Source organism: Micropterus salmoides, unplaced genomic scaffold (genome assembly GCF_014851395.1).
Source record: "Micropterus salmoides isolate LMB-PRFRI ecotype aquatic unplaced genomic scaffold, ASM1485139v1 Ms_hic_scaffold_9, whole genome shotgun sequence".
Lineage (NCBI taxonomy): Eukaryota > Metazoa > Chordata > Actinopteri > Centrarchiformes > Centrarchidae > Micropterus > Micropterus salmoides.
In genome coordinates this window covers 1829702-1848327 of record NW_024044681.1, presented here as the reverse complement: position 1 = coordinate 1848327, position 18626 = coordinate 1829702, and the positions used below count along the sequence as shown (strand labels likewise).

At 42.3% G+C, this 18626-nt stretch overlaps 2 protein-coding genes across 2 annotated transcripts; both read left to right on the top strand.

Moving 5' to 3' along the window:
* The first annotated feature begins 13621 nt into the window (after window positions 1–13621).
* On the top strand, window positions 13622–14204 carry LOC119896194 (histone H2B 1/2). Its single transcript, XM_038709698.1, has one exon. The coding sequence runs from the start codon at window positions 13647–13649 to the stop codon at window positions 14019–14021; it is 375 nt and encodes a 124-aa protein (XP_038565626.1). The 5' UTR covers window positions 13622–13646; the 3' UTR covers window positions 14022–14204.
* A 1707-nt stretch (window positions 14205–15911) lies between these two features.
* On the top strand, window positions 15912–16809 carry LOC119894755 (histone H4). The gene has a single exon (XM_038707420.1). It carries the CDS (start codon window positions 15944–15946, stop codon window positions 16253–16255), a length of 312 nt encoding a protein of 103 aa, XP_038563348.1. The 5' UTR covers window positions 15912–15943; the 3' UTR covers window positions 16256–16809.
* The last annotated feature ends 1817 nt before the right edge of the window (window positions 16810–18626 follow it).

The following is an 18626-nucleotide window of genomic DNA, read 5'->3' as shown; positions in this document are numbered from 1 at the left end:
TGTCTCATTAAGAGCTTTGATGGGCAGCTTTGAGAAACTGTTGGCTCACCGGTCCACGCACCGAGGCTCAAATGAGCGTGAGAAGCAGGAGCGCTGCTGATGATATCAATCTCCATCTGAGCCAATGGGGATTGAGGCTGAGCATCAACGTCAAAATATTCCAAGAGGTTTGCAGACCTCCTCTGTCAGACCGGACAGGAAATCCACACAGAAAATACAAAATAAAAGTGTGCGATTTGACAGGAAACGCATTCAAAAATTAAAAAAATTAAATCATGTAGACATTTATAGAGGAAGGGATTTTGAAGTTGATTTAGATTTAATTATTTAGGATATTTTTTTACAGGCTATTTATTTATTCTGTCAAAATAGGACGTTAACTCCGCCCATACAGCCACATCCATTCACAGAAAAACATTGTCGTTGATTGTAACTTAGCCTCTCTTCCAGTCTTCTTAAAACACACACATTTCTCATTCATAATTTCCCCTTGAAGAGTAATATCGGCTATACTATAGCATGTTACTGCTATCAGCTGAATTTAATAGGAAAAACTGATAACTGTGGGAACTGGACTACAATTTGACCTTCGTCGGGGTCTGTAGTATAACGAAAGTTACCAGCTGGGGTTAATAAATAAATAAATAATAGCCTAATCCTGTACAGACCGTAGACTGTATATAAAAATAATGTTATTTTGCAAAACTAGATTTTGTTGAGACCAACGTTAACAGTTAACTATGTATCAGGTGATTTATGTAAAAAAAAAAAAAAGGAGCAAAAAGACTTGAATTAACAAATTCCTGTTGTTATAAATCATTTTTTCTGGATTCTTTCTTTATATTACATCAAGCAAAAATCATCTGCCAGAAATGAGGTTTGGAATGAAACACACAAAGACACTCCCAGTGCTCAAAGGCTTCCTGCGCGCACACACACACACACACACTTCCTGCTCAGAAAACCTTTTGTTCCCACATAATGTCCCAGTTACTTCCAGGACAGACTGCCAACAAAAACAAACCCCGCCCCCAGCCCCCTCCGATAACCTCCTATTGGTCGATAGATGAAACTAAAAGCATACTGGCTGGCGCTGTCCAGCGAGTTACATATGTAACCCTTGTTCCCCGAGAAGGGGAACGAGACACTGCGTCGGTGACGACACTATGGGAACGCCTCTAGGCGTGGCAGGGCTGAATTATGAACAAAACTACTCCAATCCTATTGGCGTTGCTCGAATGATAGCGTGGGTTGGCGTAACCGGAGGCGTATAAAACACGCCGGACAAACCAGCTCTTTGCTATGAAGTAAGGCGCTCCAGGCGGGGCGAGGCGTGGCGGACCGACACAGTGTCTTGTTCCCCTTCTCAGGGAACAAGGGTTACATACGTAACCCACGCCGAAAGCCTCCACCTGGCCCAGCGTGCAGTGACCTGTAGGCACGACTAAGAGGAGAGCGCTCGGGTGCCGGGCGCAGAAGGAAGGTCCAGACTGTAAAATCTGATGAACGTGTGCTGAGTGGCCAGCTGCCTCACACACATCCTCCTCAGAGATGCCCCTGAGAGCAGGGCCCTAGAGGCCGCCATGCCTCTAGTAGATTGCGCCCTCACGGCCATAGGTGAAGGCAAACCGCGCACCTGATAGGCCAGGGAAATAGCCTGAACTATCCAGTTGGTGATAGTGTGTTTAGAAGTGGGGAGCCCAGCCTTGGGGGATCCAAAACACACCAACAACTGGTCTGCTTTCCTCCACTGGGAGGACCTCAGAGTGTCTGACAGGGCAGAGCAGATGAAGTCTCCCGTCCTCCGCCGTCACATGAGGTGGGGGATGAAACGCCTGCAGCACCGTAGACCCTGCCATACTGGATGGCAGCTTAGGGATGTAGCCCGGACAGAGGTGCAGGACAGCCTTGACCTCCAGCAAACTCCAGGCATTGAGGAGACACCGAGAGTGCCCCCCACCCTCCTCAGAGAGGTGATAGCTAGGAGAAAGGCCATCTTAAGGGTCAGGTGCTTGGCCTCAGCCGACTCCAACGCTTCGAGAACCACTGCCAGGTCCCATGTGGGAATCCTGGAGCGAGTCACGGGTCTCATCCTCCGGGCTCCACAGAGGAAGCGCATGACCAGCCGGAGCCTCCCCAAAGGCCCCTCCCTCAGAGGAGGATGGAACGCCGTAATGGCAGCCATGTACACCTTGAGCGTGGATGGGGAAAGGCCAGCAGAGAAACGGTGCTGGAGGGAATCCAGTACCGCAATTACCGGGCAGGTAACTGGGTCCGCTGCCCATTCTCTACACCAGGTGGAAAACACGTTCGACTTCAGGCCATACGTCCTCCTCGTGGATGGAGCTCTGGAGTTGAGCAGAGTCCCCGCCGCTCACACTGTCAGGCCCTCCTCAAGGAACTGCGCCCCCTCAGGGGCCAGACCCACAGCCTCCATAGGGCGGGGCAAGGATGAAAGACAGAAGGTCCCTCCTCAGAGGGACCTGCCACGGCGGGCCCTCCAGGAGCGAGATCATGTCCGAGAACCACACTCGGGCCGGCCAAAACAGGGCTACTAACAGTAGAGAGGGTGAACCACAGCGGACAGTGCGTAGTTTCTCGAGACGCAAACAGGTCCACGTCTGTTGGGCGTATCCGGCCGTCTTCAGAAAGAGGGCCGCATGAGACCTCAGCACCCTCAGGGGCAGGGCCTCGCAATGGCCGCAAGCAGCCCCCCTTGAGAGCTGCGTGGGCATGCGGCATCCCCAGACAAGACACACACAGTTGATGAGTGTCCCAGCTGTGATGTAGCGCAGGCATGGAAAGACACACTTCCGGAACTGCTCACCAGCCATGATCGTCTCTGCAAAACTTCCAGTTAGGACAAACTTCCTTGGTTGTTCGTGGAGCTTTCGACCTATCAAACATATCAGAGCGCCTGCTGAATAGTCCTGTGTGCCGGCGTGCTTTATACGCCTCCGGTTACGCCGTCCCACGCTATCGTTCAAGCAACGCCAATAGGATTGGAGTAGTTTCATTCATAATTCAGCCCTGCCACGCCTAGAGGCGTTCCCATAGTGTCGTCACTGACGCAGTTTGAGTTCCCTCGAAGGGGAACTCTTTCTCTCTGAGAGTAAGACGTTCGGACGGATCTCATGTCTGTGTGTTACACAAAGCCGTGGCGGGATGCAGTTAGCCTAGCTTAGCATAAAGACTGGAAACGGGGGAACGCAAACAGACACATGAACACAACTCCAGCTCCAAGCTTACAGCACAGATCTTCTTGGCAAAAAAGCCTAAGTGTAATTCCCATAATGATGAACTATTACTTTAATAGTAAGGTGTGGCGATGAAGCTTAAGACACGTCCGTCCAGTGTGGGAGACCCGGGTTCAATTCCCACGGCAACATTCACTTAACCCCTAGTTTCTCCAGAGGCGTGTTAAATATTAATTATTATACCTGGACATAATATCAGTGATCTCTGTCGGTGCTTTGATGACAGTTTTAAATAACTTTTGTTATGTTTTGGTGCTATTTAAATAAAATTAATTGAATTTAAAGGTTATAACAAACATGTCATGAACAGCACGAGTTGGTGAAAATGGATATTAATAAATAAATACTGCGTTTGTGTACATGTAATATTTACTGAAATACACAGTTCGATCTCAAAACGTTGTGCACCGTTTTCAGATTGAACGACATGTGTCCTTGAAATGTTGCGCAACGTTCTGCTGCGACAAGTTTGTAAATACAACGGTGGAATAAAGGCAGGAAAATTCAGTGTGCTTGCGTACACAACAGGGTGTTCAGGGGACCACTGTTTCTGCTGAAGAAAACGTTTTGCTACGTTTTGTCTGTGCTAACAAAACAAATGTAACACATGCTTTTTATTGACTGTTTTGAGCTTTAACGTCTTGTTTGTCCTTCAGTTCCGTCAGCTGTTGGAAATCTGTCGCTAGGTGAAGCAGGAACAGCTGAACTGACCGTCACCTGGAGCCCCGCCCCCGGAGACGTGGACCACTATGAGGTGAGCGTTTGTATTGCTGTTGATTAGAGTCTGTTTTAGGCAAAGAACTAACCATATTATCAGGAAGTGGACTTTAAAAGTGATTGTAAGTGTTTAATATCGCCTACTGACTTTTACTGCTTAACTTTTACAGCTACAGTGCAAACAGCAACTTGGAAACTACTTAAAAGACATTGTAAACAGTGTACTAACAGCTGAGCAGCTTTAAAGTTTAAAGATTTATGATTATTTAGAAGATTAATTAAGAATTTAAAAAGTCACAGTGCATTCAAACTGCACGCAGAGACTTAAATATGAATTTATGTCAGTATGGGAAAAAATAAATCAACCAAAACATTGTTTATAGAGATTTTAGGGGTTTAAACTAATAATTCGCGACACTTCTACATATATAAATATCCATCCGGCAAATTTCTGCTGCTGACGTTAAGCTTCATGTAGTCACCATAAACGCAGACATTAACTGAGAACGTTCATTCTGTATTTTGAGGACAAATATTTTAGTGATCGCTGCTGCCTCAGAGGAGTTTTAGTCCTGCTCTTCACTCTGCTTGTCTTCAGGTCACTCTGCTCTTCAACGACACTCGGGTTTTCCCTCCGGACGTTCAGCGGGCCGTACCAGAGGGCGCAGTTCATCGAGGTGCGGACAGGTGAGGCGATCGCCTAACTTTGATTTTAAACATCTTGAGTCTGGCTCTGCTGAACCCAGACTGTCCTCTCCAGTCCCCAGTGCAGTCGGGAACCGTCATCTGGGGCCTCGCTCCGGCCTGACGGACTCCGGCGGGCTGTTGGTCTCCTGGACGCCTGGAGACGGAGACCTGGACATGTACAATGTCTCTTTGTCCTGTGGTGTCCGAACAATAATGCTGCGATGATGTGTTGAGAAGAAATCCGCTTGACACTGTTCTTGTTCATATCAGTTTATTAAATCAAGGAGTTCAGCATCAATTACAAATGCAGCAGCTTGGAGAGAGACCCAGCCCGATGGCCACTCTGTCTCTCTGTACATCAAACACAGCTTATATAGGACATGTTTAGGTATCTGGTACCAGAGAAGGGTTCAGTACTATTCTGAGGTAACATAACATGGGGTCAGAGGTCAAATTCTATAGAAGGGTTCACTCCCTACATAACCATCAATCACTACTCCCCCCTAACACGGGGTCACTGACCTTCTGTCCAGCTGCTAGAGTCAAATGCACATATTTTATACACCACATATTCCCCTCCTGCGAGACTTAATTGAGTCTCGAAAAACAAAAAGAGATCAATTTCTCCAACACATGCTTCTTGCAATATTATTCATTAATAATTATTAATTATTAATTAATTGTTAATTAATTATTAACAATATATCAACTTTATGGAGTGTGAGAATGAAAAACCTGTCCGGCAGCCTTCATTCCAAATGCCCTCCAAGACAATCTAGACAGGAAAATTTTCTCACGGCCCCTCTGCCTTAGGCGGCCACGCATGGTACTCCAGTTTAATTAATAAAAGACATCTTTATCAGTCTATGCAGAGATATGGTTAAGCCAATACATGTGAAAACCTCAGGAAATGAAATAAATCAAAACAATTTCCGAATTCAGGCTGGTCAACCCATCGGACCCTCCAACGGACCTTTCCCTGCCTAGACCCTATATCCCTAAGCATCAAGAAAAAAACCTGAGTTCCCCATATATTAACTCCCATAACTGAAAGTATAAGTCTTTACACAGCTAACACAAAAAGAATATGATTGTTAAGTAAGTATTATTCATTCACATATGTATTCATATCTATATCAAAGCAGACATAGGAAGGTATTCCATTGCAGCTCCTCAGCACTGTTGACTTCCAGTGTAGTGTTGATGCAATCCAGACATTTCCACACCGTCCTTGTCCAGAGTTCATTCATATTGTCCTTGTTTGAGTATTTGAATCCCCATCTGTACATCCCCATATACTCTGGAAGAAAAGAAAACACCAACCAGTATCTTGTTGCAAATAACACATGAAAATTAAAACCTCAATGTAACATTAAAATGGATATCTTTCCATCATTACTTTATCTGGTTCCACTTCATCATCTCCATCTAAATCAGCCATAGTTAACAAAGGCATCTGAGTGTTCTCCCCAGGCATCACCACTCCAACCCATCTCAATATCATAGCTTTCGCAAAAGTCAATAGCACCGTACAAAAGCAAAACATCAAACACAGCGCTACAAAGGCTGCTACCAAAATCTGAACCACCACTGCTCCCACTGGTCCTAACTGATTTTGTAACCAAGTATTTGCTGACCATCCAGCTCCCTCAGATTGACCAAACGCATCCCTTATACTCTTTAATGCATCTATAACACTAGTGATATTATCAGAACTATCGGGGATCAAAGTATAACAACCGTCTTCCGTCAAGTTCATAGCCACACACAAACCTCCTTGTTTGGCTAAAATATAGTCAAGAGCCATGTCATGTTTCAACAATGTCAATCTGTGACTTCTTTGAGTATTTGACAGAAGATTAAACCCTCGTATAGTTTCATTTGCAAAACCCCATTAATTTTTTCACAAATCCTTTGACTTTGTGGGTGATAAACTGCTCCAAGATGTTGTTTAGTTCCCAATTTTTGCAAAATCAATTTCACTGTTTTATCCACAAACTCCTCCCCATTATCCGACGATATTCGATCTGGAAGTCCCCACCTGCTTATGACCTCTCTACACAAAAACCTGGCAACCGACTGAGCGTCTCCGCTTGGTTGGACAGGCCTCCGGCCATCGTGAAAATCTATCCACAACCACTAGCATGTATCTTTTCCCTTCAACTGGTTTGATCATATCGACAAAATCAACAACTAACTCACGCATAGGACCCCTTGGGGTGGGAATGTAACCAGGAGGAACAGACATACCCCTGCGGACATTATGTTTCAGACAGATTGTACACCTGCCTACGACATAGTCAACCTGTTCAAACAAATATGGTGCCCAAAAACCATACTCCTTTGTGATTTTTCTCCTGACCTCCCCCTGGCAACATGAGCTAACCCATGTGCCTCCTGAATCATCAAATCTAACAGGTCCAGAGGTGCTACTATCAGTCCCTCGTGATTTCTCCAAAGACCCATAGAATCTTTAACAGCACCTCGGTCCAGCCATAACTGTTTCTCAATCATAGAAGCAGCTTCCTGCATCAAAATCACTTCCTTAAGTGTAATTTTGTCTTCCAAGTCCACCCCATGAGTGACCAGAAAAACCTTGCCCAATTTGTCAGCTCCTGTGACAGCTTTTGCAGCTTCATCAGCAGCTTTGTTCCCTTGCGTCACTCTTGACACATCTGTTTTATGAGCTGCACACTTAGCTATTGCTATCTCTTTAGGCCTCATCATAGCATGCAACAGTTATACAGTCATTATTTGTGCGTGATGTTGTATCGGAGAACCATCCGTTTTCTTAAACCCCCGACCTTTCCACACTGCTCCAAACAAATGACATACATTATGTGCATATGCAGAATCAGTATATATTGTCACTCGCTGTCCGTCTGCTAACAAACACGCTTCTGTTAGCCCCACAAGTTCTGCAAGCTGTGCAGACGCAGGCTGTGGTATTACTTCAGCTTTTTCAACAACAAATCCAGTTCCTTGAGCTTTTACTACTGCATAGCCAGCACACAATTTATCTCCCACACGATAATAAGACCCATCAGTCCAATTCTCCAGGTCTGCCTCACGTAGTGGAAGGGCTTGCAAGTCTGATCTAAGCCTTGAGTATTTCTCTGCCTCTTGAACACAATCATGTGGCTCACCATCCTCTGACGTTGGCAAATTCTCGGCTGGATTTACCGTATCACACCTTACCAGGGTGACATCCTCCTGCTCTAAGAGCCTATGATAGTCTCTAAGCCTTGGCATAGTCAATGTGTACTTTCCATAGTTCAGCAGATTCCTGAGACTATGATGGGTAAGAATTGTCACTGGGTAACCCCTCGTAACAGATAATGCTTTGTCATACATTAAATAAACTCCCACCATTGCTCTGAATTAGACACACACACACACCTGCTTTCAAAAGTCCCTCAATTTGTGGTTCGATTCCTTGAATTGCTTCATCCTTCAATGGATACTGATACTTCCAAGGAGGTCTAGCTCCTGGTCGAAGTTCAACTTTCACTGGTTGGGCTGACTTCACAAGTCCAATATCGGTACTGTGTTGAGACCACTTGTCGCAACATCTCCTCTTTCATAGAATCTGAATCCATCTTGGCACTACAAATAGATTCATGTGTCATCCGTGCAGCTTGTGGCTGTCCTTGTCCTTTAGCTGAACTCATGGTTTTGAGGAATCGCTGATCTGTACTCCTCCAAATTGCCAAATTCTCTTTCATCGGTACAAAAATAGCTTCCTCTGCTTCTGTCATCATTTCCCCTATGTGTTTCTGCTCATAGTCTTCAGAAACCAACAAAGTCACATGTGACACACTCTTCTCAATTTTGAATTCTTTATCCAGATAATCATCAGTGTTTACCTTCATAGCCGCTCCTTGTGCTCCCAAAATTATGCAACTCGAGCTTAGTTGAATTCCCTTTGGTTGATGAGCCAACCATTCCTCTGGGTTTGATTGGGCAGCATTCTTGAAATATTTGAGCGTACAATGGAATGGATATTCTGGAAGTTTCGCATCTGGCATGTTCGCCACAATAAATTTCTCCCATATCTTAGACTCCATCTCTGTTGTCATCAATAGTTGGTGGACCATTTCTTTTGGCACTTCTATCAGACAGCCATCTGGTGTACATTTTATTGTGCAGTTCAATCTACACAAAGCATCTCTTCCCAATAAAGCAATAGGTGTATGTTCTGATACCAATATTGTAGTTTTCTGATTTTTATAGCAGAGCTCAATTGGTTCCGTGAGAGGAATCAGCTGCTTCACTCCCTCTGTATTGTCAGCTTCTCGAGATGTTCTTCCAATTCTCTTATTTCTTCTGGATAAGTCGACTTCTCCAAGCATGATATGCATCGATCCATGTCTTTTTCTATTTCTTCAGTAGTCATTGTAGGATGAAATCCTCTTGAACATGAAGCACCTTTAATCTCCCACTCTTCATCACTGTCTCCATCTTCAGAACACCCAGCTCTCTCCGACTCTTTTCTTTACGTCGTTCCCCTGTTTTCCCCTTATTTTGATCCGACTTATATGTGGACACAAGTACTTGCATTATTTTAAGTACACCTGGGTTAAGAGTCCCTTCCACAGGCCATGGTTGTTCAATATTAGGCCAACGTTTATGACATTTTTCAGATAACTTTACAATACCATTAACTAGAGGATTATTTTTTTGTACTACATCAACCGTAGTTACTTTCAACGTTTTAATGTCCTTTTTCCTCTTTTATATTTCTTTATTGTAAATTATTTTTATTATTACTTCTCTTCTTTTAATTCTACCTAATTGTTGATAGGTGGCAATCTTACCACATCCGCTAATGAAAAATCAAGGGAATTTGTCAACTCCAGAGCAATCACAAAAATCTTGTTATCCAGCAATCACACAGCGCCAACTCCTGCCTAATAAGCACCCACTCACCTTAGTTTTATCCCAAAAGCTCAATACCAGAATTCCCAACACAACTTGAATTCAAACGACCCCTGCACAAAAACTCCAATATGTAATATTCAAATACAGTAACTGATCAGTCCGTTGCCAAGTCTCCCCTTAGATAGTCATAACATGAAATATGGCAGGCAAATAGATTCTCTTTGTTACAACTGTGTCTATAATATCCTGAAAGGAAACAAACTAAATGTGTATCAGCCCTAATAATTATAAATGAGTATAGACACATATGCACAGGTGTTTGTAAAGAGTTTGTGGATTGCACAGTACTGGCCAGACTGGATCCGGGGCTGCTTCGCTGTGGAAAAGCTGGACGGCACCCCTCTCTCTCCTTCTTGTCTCTCAGACCACAGGAGAACAAAAACCAAAAAAGGCAAACAACACTTTAGTCCTTTTATGTACTCACAAGGTTATTTCAACCATAAAATAAGAGTGTTAACTCTCTGAGTAATCATAATCTAATTTCCCTAACTTTTTAACATATCTACGTTCACATGCAAGCTAAGGAATATCGGTGTCATTTACACTGGGGATGCTGGTGACACCTCTCTTCACTCCTATTTAAAGCTTACTCTGTTAACAAACGTTCTGAAATATAGCTTGTGGTTCAATACCAATGAAAATGATTTCAGAAAAGTGTATTTGCACATAAAAACCCCCAAATGAAATGCAAGTAAAATATAGAAAAAACAAATGTGCACTTCCCAAAAAAGTAACTTAGGCTAAGAAAAACAACAACTGCTGCTTATGAAATGACCCAAACCATACAGCAGCATTAATCAATAACTTTAACAAATTTCATAACACAGTTTTCCCCTTGACCAAATTTCCCTTCTCTATTTCTTTATTCATATATATTTTCTTTAATCCTGGCCTTATCATCCTCTGCATAGTCTCTCACACACACTAGGCTTCTCCTATTCCTCACATACACAACCGAGACACAGCAGGGCAGCTCTCCACACACACACACACGGTAGCTATCCAGTCAACAAGAATGCATTTCTTCACACTGTTTATAAAGCATGCTTCCGCCGCACCTTTTTCCTTTATTATTTTCCTTCCTAAATTTGTGTTACCTCGAGTTTGCAGATATTTAATGAGAGGCCACTTCGGACATAGTTCGTCAACACATGTATCAAGAGGTAACTTCCAATTAAATTTTCTTCTACAAGCTCCCAGTTCCTTTGAACGGACCCAAAAATTCACCTAGTTCCTTTCCAGGATTTGCGGCCCATCTAAGATCGCCTTTCAAGGGCTTTTGTCCGGATCTGCGGCGTCCTAATTCTTATATTACCTTTTTCCTTAGCCTTATATTTTCTTCCTTATCCTTATTAATTTTTTATTCAAGCCGAATGACCCTGGCCAGGGTTACACTCTCTCTCTTTTTCCCTAATCCAATTTACCTATTCCTTAAAGCCTAGTTTCACGCGACAGTAGTTTCCATCCCACATGACTTACGGTTATAAGAATCTGAGGGCCCATATTCTTAATTTTTAGAACGGAGTCTTCTCGCACATCCACCCGCAAGCATTCACACGGGATCGAACCGGTGTACCCTTTAACGCACACACAGCCACACGAACTGACCAGCGCCCACAGTTTATGAGAAAACTCACCATATACGCCAGCGTCTGGAGCGCGAGTCAGCTCGATGGAGCCCGTGATGGAACGATGAATTCAGGCACAACACGGTCCCTGCGTGGTCGCCAATTTCTGTGGTGTCCGAACAATAATGCTGCGATGATGTGTTGAGAAGAAACCCGCTTGACTGCAGAGCTTGACTTGATCATAAAAGTTTAATAAATCAAGGAGTTCAGCATCAATTACAAGCTCTGCAGCAGCTTGGAGAGAGACCCAGCCCGATGGCCACTCTGTCTCTCTGTACATCAAACACAGCTTATATAGGGTGTGTTTAGGTATCTGGTACCAGAGAAGGGTTCAGTACTATTCTGAGGTAACATAACATGGGGTCAGAGGTCAAATTCTATAGAAGGGTTCACTCCCTACATAACCATCAATCACTACTCCCCCCTAACACGGGGTCACTGACCTTCTGTCCAGCTGCTAGAGTCAAATGCACATATGTTATACACCACAGTCCACCACGGTGAGTCCAACTAATTCACAGTAAAAGAGTAAATTCAGTATTTATTCAAAGAGAGCAGAAAAACCCCTGGATGTATGAAGTCATCTTTTAAAGAAAAAAGCACTTCAACTTAAAACAAGTAGGTGAAAATGAAGCAGTCGTGTCGCCATGACAATAACTTAGACCTGTGTGTATACTAACATAATAACTAAATAATTAAATAAAGTAAATCTTCTTCTTCTTAAAACCTGCTGCAGGAGGATGTTTAAAAGTGGCGATAGAAGACAGAGGCCAGAGAAAATGTATTTTCTTGTTCAGGACCAGCGATGAAAAGATTTTTTTTTACTCTCCTTGAAGAAACTATGAAATAAAAAATACATTTTCTAGCTTCTTATCCCGTGTCCTTCATGTGTACGTTGTTTAACTCCTCCCTCAGTGGCAGAAACTCATTATTATTATATCGCAGTATTCTGTGTTTTAATACTTAATACCACTATTTATCATTACACTTCTGTTAATACTTTAAAATACAAATAATCTGCACTCCTCCTATATTTTACTTATGTTTTCAGATTTGTACATTTCTTACATTTTCTACTTACCGGCTTTCTATTATTATTTCTATTCCTTTCTGCCTCGATGTGCTTAGTGAGCAATGGTAACACAAGAGTTTCCCCTCAGGGATCATTTCTGATTAATAACATAACAAATATAAAATATATAAATATAACAAAATCCATCTTTTCTCTTTCTCCTACAAACATTTATCAAATCTATCAGCTAGCCGGTATAACGGCACTCGACCCGTTAGCTTGTGGGTTTAAGTTGTAAACAAAGCAGCTTGTTTGCATTTCTAAAACATGGTCGTCTAATCTGATCTTTGATGGGACTGATTGTAACTTCACACCTCTCACAGGACAGAAGATAAAGATGCTCCAGTATTTGACATCCAGGAGACGAGTTAAGAGACGGAAGATTATTTTGTGTCTCCCGACTTTAAAGGAAAATATAGAGATGGTGGATGAAAGATTGATCAGTGAACTGGTGAAAGGATGAACGAGGGAGAGAAATGGATGAACTGATAAGACGGTGGTTTCATGAATATTCTTCTGTCACATCCTGTTTCCAGGATGGCGCCATCGTCAAGACTCGCACTGTCCCTAAACACGTCTCCTCCTGGACTTTGTGGATCTGATCACACGCCACAGAATTTGATCATAGACTGTATATCGGATTTGATCTGATTCATTTAAATTGGAGAAAAACCTTTAAAAAGCTGATTACTGTATTTCCCCCCTGCAGCTCCGGCCAGAGTCACCGCCCTGCAGGCGGATAACGACCACACCACCCACAGTCTCGCCGTCAGCTGGGAGAAGCCGTCGGGCGTGTACGACGGCTACAGTCTGCAGTTATTGGACGACATTATTATTATTATGTACATGTCGGAGGTGGACGTGATATAAAGGCACACCTACATGCATACATGTACACAGTGTGATGGAGCATAGTGCAAAGGATGCTGGAATAAATAAGTAAGTCTTCTGTGCTGAGGTAGGTGGGTGCACAGGAATTGTTCCTGACAAGGTGAGGCAGAAATCAGCTGTTCATCAGAGTGATGGCTTGTGGGAAGAAACTGTTTCTGAGTCTGTTGGTTTAATAATAATAAATAATCCAGCCGTCGAAGCGTCATTAAAACGTTAAACTATGTTTTCTGTAAAGATACTGAAGGTAAAATGCATTTAATTCCTGTAACCAGCTCACACACACGCAGCAAACATGTGGCGCTGCGAGACTTCCGCATAGTTACTCTATGACGCACTCACCTCCAGCCAATGGCAGAGTGGGAACCGCACAGTAACATTCGCATATCCTGCATTTAAGAAGAACCAGCGCCGCCAGACCGGCTACAATTGACTGCGAGCAGAGAAATTGTGACCATGCCTGAACCAGCGAAGCCAGCGCCCAAGAAGGGCTCCAAGAAAGCCGTGACCAAGACCGCCGGCAAGAAGGACAAGAAGAGGAGGAAGACCAGGAAGGAGAGCTACGCCATCTACGTGTACAAGGTGATGAAGCAGGTCCACCCCGACACCGGCATCTCGTCCAAGGCCATGGGCATCATGAACTCGTTCGTGAACGACATCTTTGAACGCATCGCCGGGGAGGCCTCCCGTCTGGCTCACTACAACAAGCGCTCCACCATCACCTCCAGGGAGATCCAGACCGCCGTCCGCCTGCTGCTGCCCGGAGAACTGGCCAAGCACGCCGTGTCCGAAGGCACCAAGGCCGTGACCAAGTACACCAGCTCCAAGTAAACCCGCTCCACATCCCCGAGATACAGAAACAAACCAACGGCTCTTTTAAGAGCCACACACACTTTTCTGGAAGAGCTCAGTTCCATCAACATGTTCAGTATCAAATATTTTAACGTTCCCTGGTGGGAAATTGATTATAATTATTCACTGTATATATTAAAGAGTCAAAATAACTACAAAATAGAAAATGTCTATGTTGTGGGATTTGTATAGTAACAGAAATGAAATGATAAATACATTGTTGCCTTGAGATTATGTTCAACTGTAGTTGTGCATGTAGTAAATACAAAACTATCTAACCAGAAGTGCTTCAGCAGTAATTAAACATGATGCAGTGATCTACAGAGTGCACAGTATGAATGAGATATAAACATATGACATGAATGTCTAATGCTGCAGGTTGAAACAGTCTGACTATAGTGTGTGTGTGTACAAATATTCACAAACATAAATATAGAAATATTAATACTGAAAAGTTAAAGGGATCAGAAATGTACAAATATACAAAAAATACAGTGTAATTAACAATACATCATTAATTATAATAGTACTGGTAGAGTTGACTGTTAATAAATCAAAACCACAGACAGTTGGGTGTTTAGGTGGGTGTAGAATTAATAAAGAAGTTATATTAATACAATAATATATTATATTTCAGTCACTTCATATGGTTAAAAAAAGACAAAACAAGGTCAACATATAAAGACCACAACTATTAGTTGAAAGCTAAGCTTAGGCTTAATCTTAATCAATTATGAGTTAAACAATTACATAAGCTGTCCTGACATTAGTGCTACTGTTTTATCTAAATAAGTTGCATCACATTCTTTTTAATTACTGTAAGTGCGTAGTGCTGTATGGTGCAGGTGATGGGAGTTACGGGTATCACAAGGGAGATGGATCTTCATTTAGCACCAAGTCTGCTGGACACTGTGTTACACTTCATTCTTCATGTGCAGTACATTAAAATATTCTGTTATTGATTGTTTAAAAATGGGGATATGTCCAGAAAAACTGTCCTAGTAGTACAACAATAACACCCATCAAGGTAGTATTTATCAATATACAACACAAGGTTGTATGAGGAAGTCCCTTCATGCTGCACACAGAACTTAACACGTAAGATAATTAAATGTATATTAAAATATGGTAGAAGAAAATAAAACACTACAAAGCCGTTATTTAGCCTATATACAGTACAATGGAAGTATGGTTAGTAATTACTATAGTTTATTTCAAATAAATTGGTGTGTTTCTGCTTGGTTAGAGTGTAATTTGGTGTCTGTATTATATAAACATTGATGCTGTCATGCTCATCCTGTATGTTTAAGAAATAAGAAATATAGTCAGTTAAACGTGTTTGTTTTTTATGCTGATGTCAGGTGTCTTTTGAGTGTCGCTGTATAAATAAAATGTATTATTATTATTATTACACAGTCTGTATTTATAATAATATAATTATATATATATTATAATAAGGCATTGAGGTCTGGCTGTCATCTTGCATTAAGAGCAGTCAGGCCCGACCTGTGGACAGACTGAAGGCCACAGTAAGAAGTGCAAAACAAAATGGAGAATAATAATGATGTAGGCGTCAGCTCGCCCGACTGTGAAAGAGGAGGCCGCCAGTCGCGTTTATTGACCGTGTACCGAGTGTGAACCTGAAAAATCATGTCTGGGAAAAAAACGGGGCTTAAAAATGTAATAATAATAGATAATTAGACACATTTTCACTCTTCAGAGGCCGTTTCCTGTTTCTATCCTGAAGGAGAGCGGTGACGTCAACTGTTTCTTTTGTTTACCGTTCCCGCCCACAGAGAGCCGTTAGTCCTCAACTACGTCCGCAGACTGACTTTAAGTACCGGCGCTCAGGACCCGTCAGCTACCAGTTTTTCCTTCGGAACGAACTAGACGCTGAGAAAATGAGCGGCCGCGGAAAAGGAGGAAAGGGACTCGGCAAAGGAGGCGCCAAGAGGCACCGTAAAGTGCTCCGTGATAACATCCAGGGCATCACCAAGCCCGCCATCCGCCGTCTGGCTCGCCGCGGCGGAGTCAAGCGGATCTCCGGTCTGATCTACGAGGAGACCCGCGGGGTGCTCAAGGTCTTCCTGGAGAACGTGATCCGCGATGCCGTCACCTACACCGAGCACGCCAAGAGGAAGACCGTCACCGCCATGGACGTGGTGTACGCTCTGAAGAGGCAGGGCCGCACCCTGTACGGCTTCGGAGGCTAAATCCGATCCTCTAACGACACAACAACCAAAGGCTCTTTTAAGAGCCACCCAACTACCTCAAAGAGCTCATTCCTTAAATCTTGAGACATCATACAAAAAGGAAAACTATATAAATATTACTTTTATTGTGTAGTAAGTGTTGGTGTGGATTCACTTGAACAAGAAGCTGATGTGAATAGAACATTTCTCAACAAAGATGTTTGATTTTTACATGGAAATAATGGTAAGCAGAAACTACAGCAAAGTGTACATATCTAAATATAAAGGAGTGAAAATGTACAGAAGTGTAAACTTGTTGTGATTAGGTGCTAGACATAAACATGCAGTGTCCATAAATATATATGTATAAAAATACATAAATATGGAATAAACAGTAGGTTATTGACATGCATTACTCTGGATTTGTGGTGATGGTGCAGTGGATAAGACACATTCCTTTCCTGTGGCACACTCACCAATGGGTTCCTGAGCAAGACACTGAACGTGCGACCTATGACATATCAAGCAATTGTAAATCGCTTTGGATAAAAGCGTCAACTAAATTAATAAATGTAAAGTATTTGACTGTATTTGCGCACACACAATGTCATTATTACCATCGTAGCTCAAATACAGCCAGACATGAAAAGGGGTATAATTAGACCATCCTGGTGACAGTAAGATACTTATGATAAATCACACACTCACCCCTAATTACTGAGTTTAGATATGGATCCTTTTATGAGTATTGATCCTAGAGCAGGAAACGCTGGTTCCGCATATAACTACCCAGAAGGGCATATCTGACATTTAAGGCAAAATGGAGATAGATCAAACGAAAGCTCTTTCCATTGCCAAAATGAAACGAGTGAATTCTTAATCAATTTGGAGTTATTGATTAAAAACCAAAACACTGAACATGCTAAGCCAGTTGGTGCTGACACCACATGTAACCCAGTTCCGTCAACCATGAGAAAAAACTGTTTTTATCTAAAGAATATCTATTATTAAACTTACTTAATGATGATTTTAAGAGTTGGATGGTGATGAAGAAAATGAAAATATCCAGACTTCAACATCAGTGAATATGATGAATATACTCTGCTCAAATAAATTAAGGGAACATATCAATGAACAAAATAGTTTAAATCTTTACTGCACATTGTACACTGTGCTCATTATTGTGGCCCCCACGCGCCTGTACGCACTGCCAACAATGTGTGGGCATGCTCCTGACGGTGTCTCTTCTCAGACCTGGATCAGAGCATCGGTGCGCTCCTGGACCGACTGTGGCGATAACCTGGCGGCGTAAGATGCACAATACATAAAGTCCCAGAGGTTCTCCATTGGATTCAGGTCTGGGGAACGTGAGGGCCAGTCAGTCCCTCATCCAGGAACTACCGTAGCAGGACAGTTATTTTCTAAATCATCTAGCTGATTTGCCCATATTAGTTAAAATTATGATTAAAACATTGTTCTCATGTTGCACAACTTTTGATTGCTAATGTGTGTTATAGAAAATATTTGCAGGTTTTAAATCTGTATTTAAGTAGAAATATGAGCAAACGTCTTCCATTTGAGGATTATGGAGGCCACTGTGCTCTTAGGAACCTTAAGTGCAGCAGAAATTTTTTTGTAACCTTGGCCAGATCTGTGCCTTGCCACAATTCTGTCTCTGAGCTCTTCAGGCAGTTCCTTTGACCTCATGATTCTCATTTGCTCTGACATGCACTGTGAGCTGTAAGGTCTTATATAGACAGGTGTGTGGCTTTCCTAATCAAGTCCAATCAGTATAATCAAACACAGCTGGACTCAAATGAAGGTGTAGAACCATCTCAAGGATGATCAGAAGAAATAGACAGCACCTGAGTTAAATATGAGTGTCACGGCAAAGGGTCTGAATACTTATTTCAGTTTTTCTTTTTTAATAAATTTGCAAATATTTCTACATTTGTTTTTTTCTATCAAGATGGGGTGCTGAGTGTACATTACTGAGAAATAAAATGAACTTTTTTGATTTTTGGAAAATGGCTGCAATGAAACAAAGAGTGAAAAATTTAAAGGGGTCTGAATACTTTCCGTACCCACTGTAGTTTTCTAACTAACGTTACTGGCGGAGATAAATAAATAAACAGGGCTCAGATTAGGGGGGTGACGGCACACTTGGGTCATGAAAACAAGACAAAAATATATTTTAACAGTATTTTGATTAAATATTCGATGCTAAAATAGGCTACATCAGTGGAAGACTTTGAGTATTAAACATTTAATTTCCTGCATTCTGAAAAAATTTTCTGCACCAATTTATGGTGGAAATGTCTTTATTTATATGAAGGGAAACAAAATTAAGGCAGGTGACAATTCACAATATAAAGGAATATAATGCAGTTAT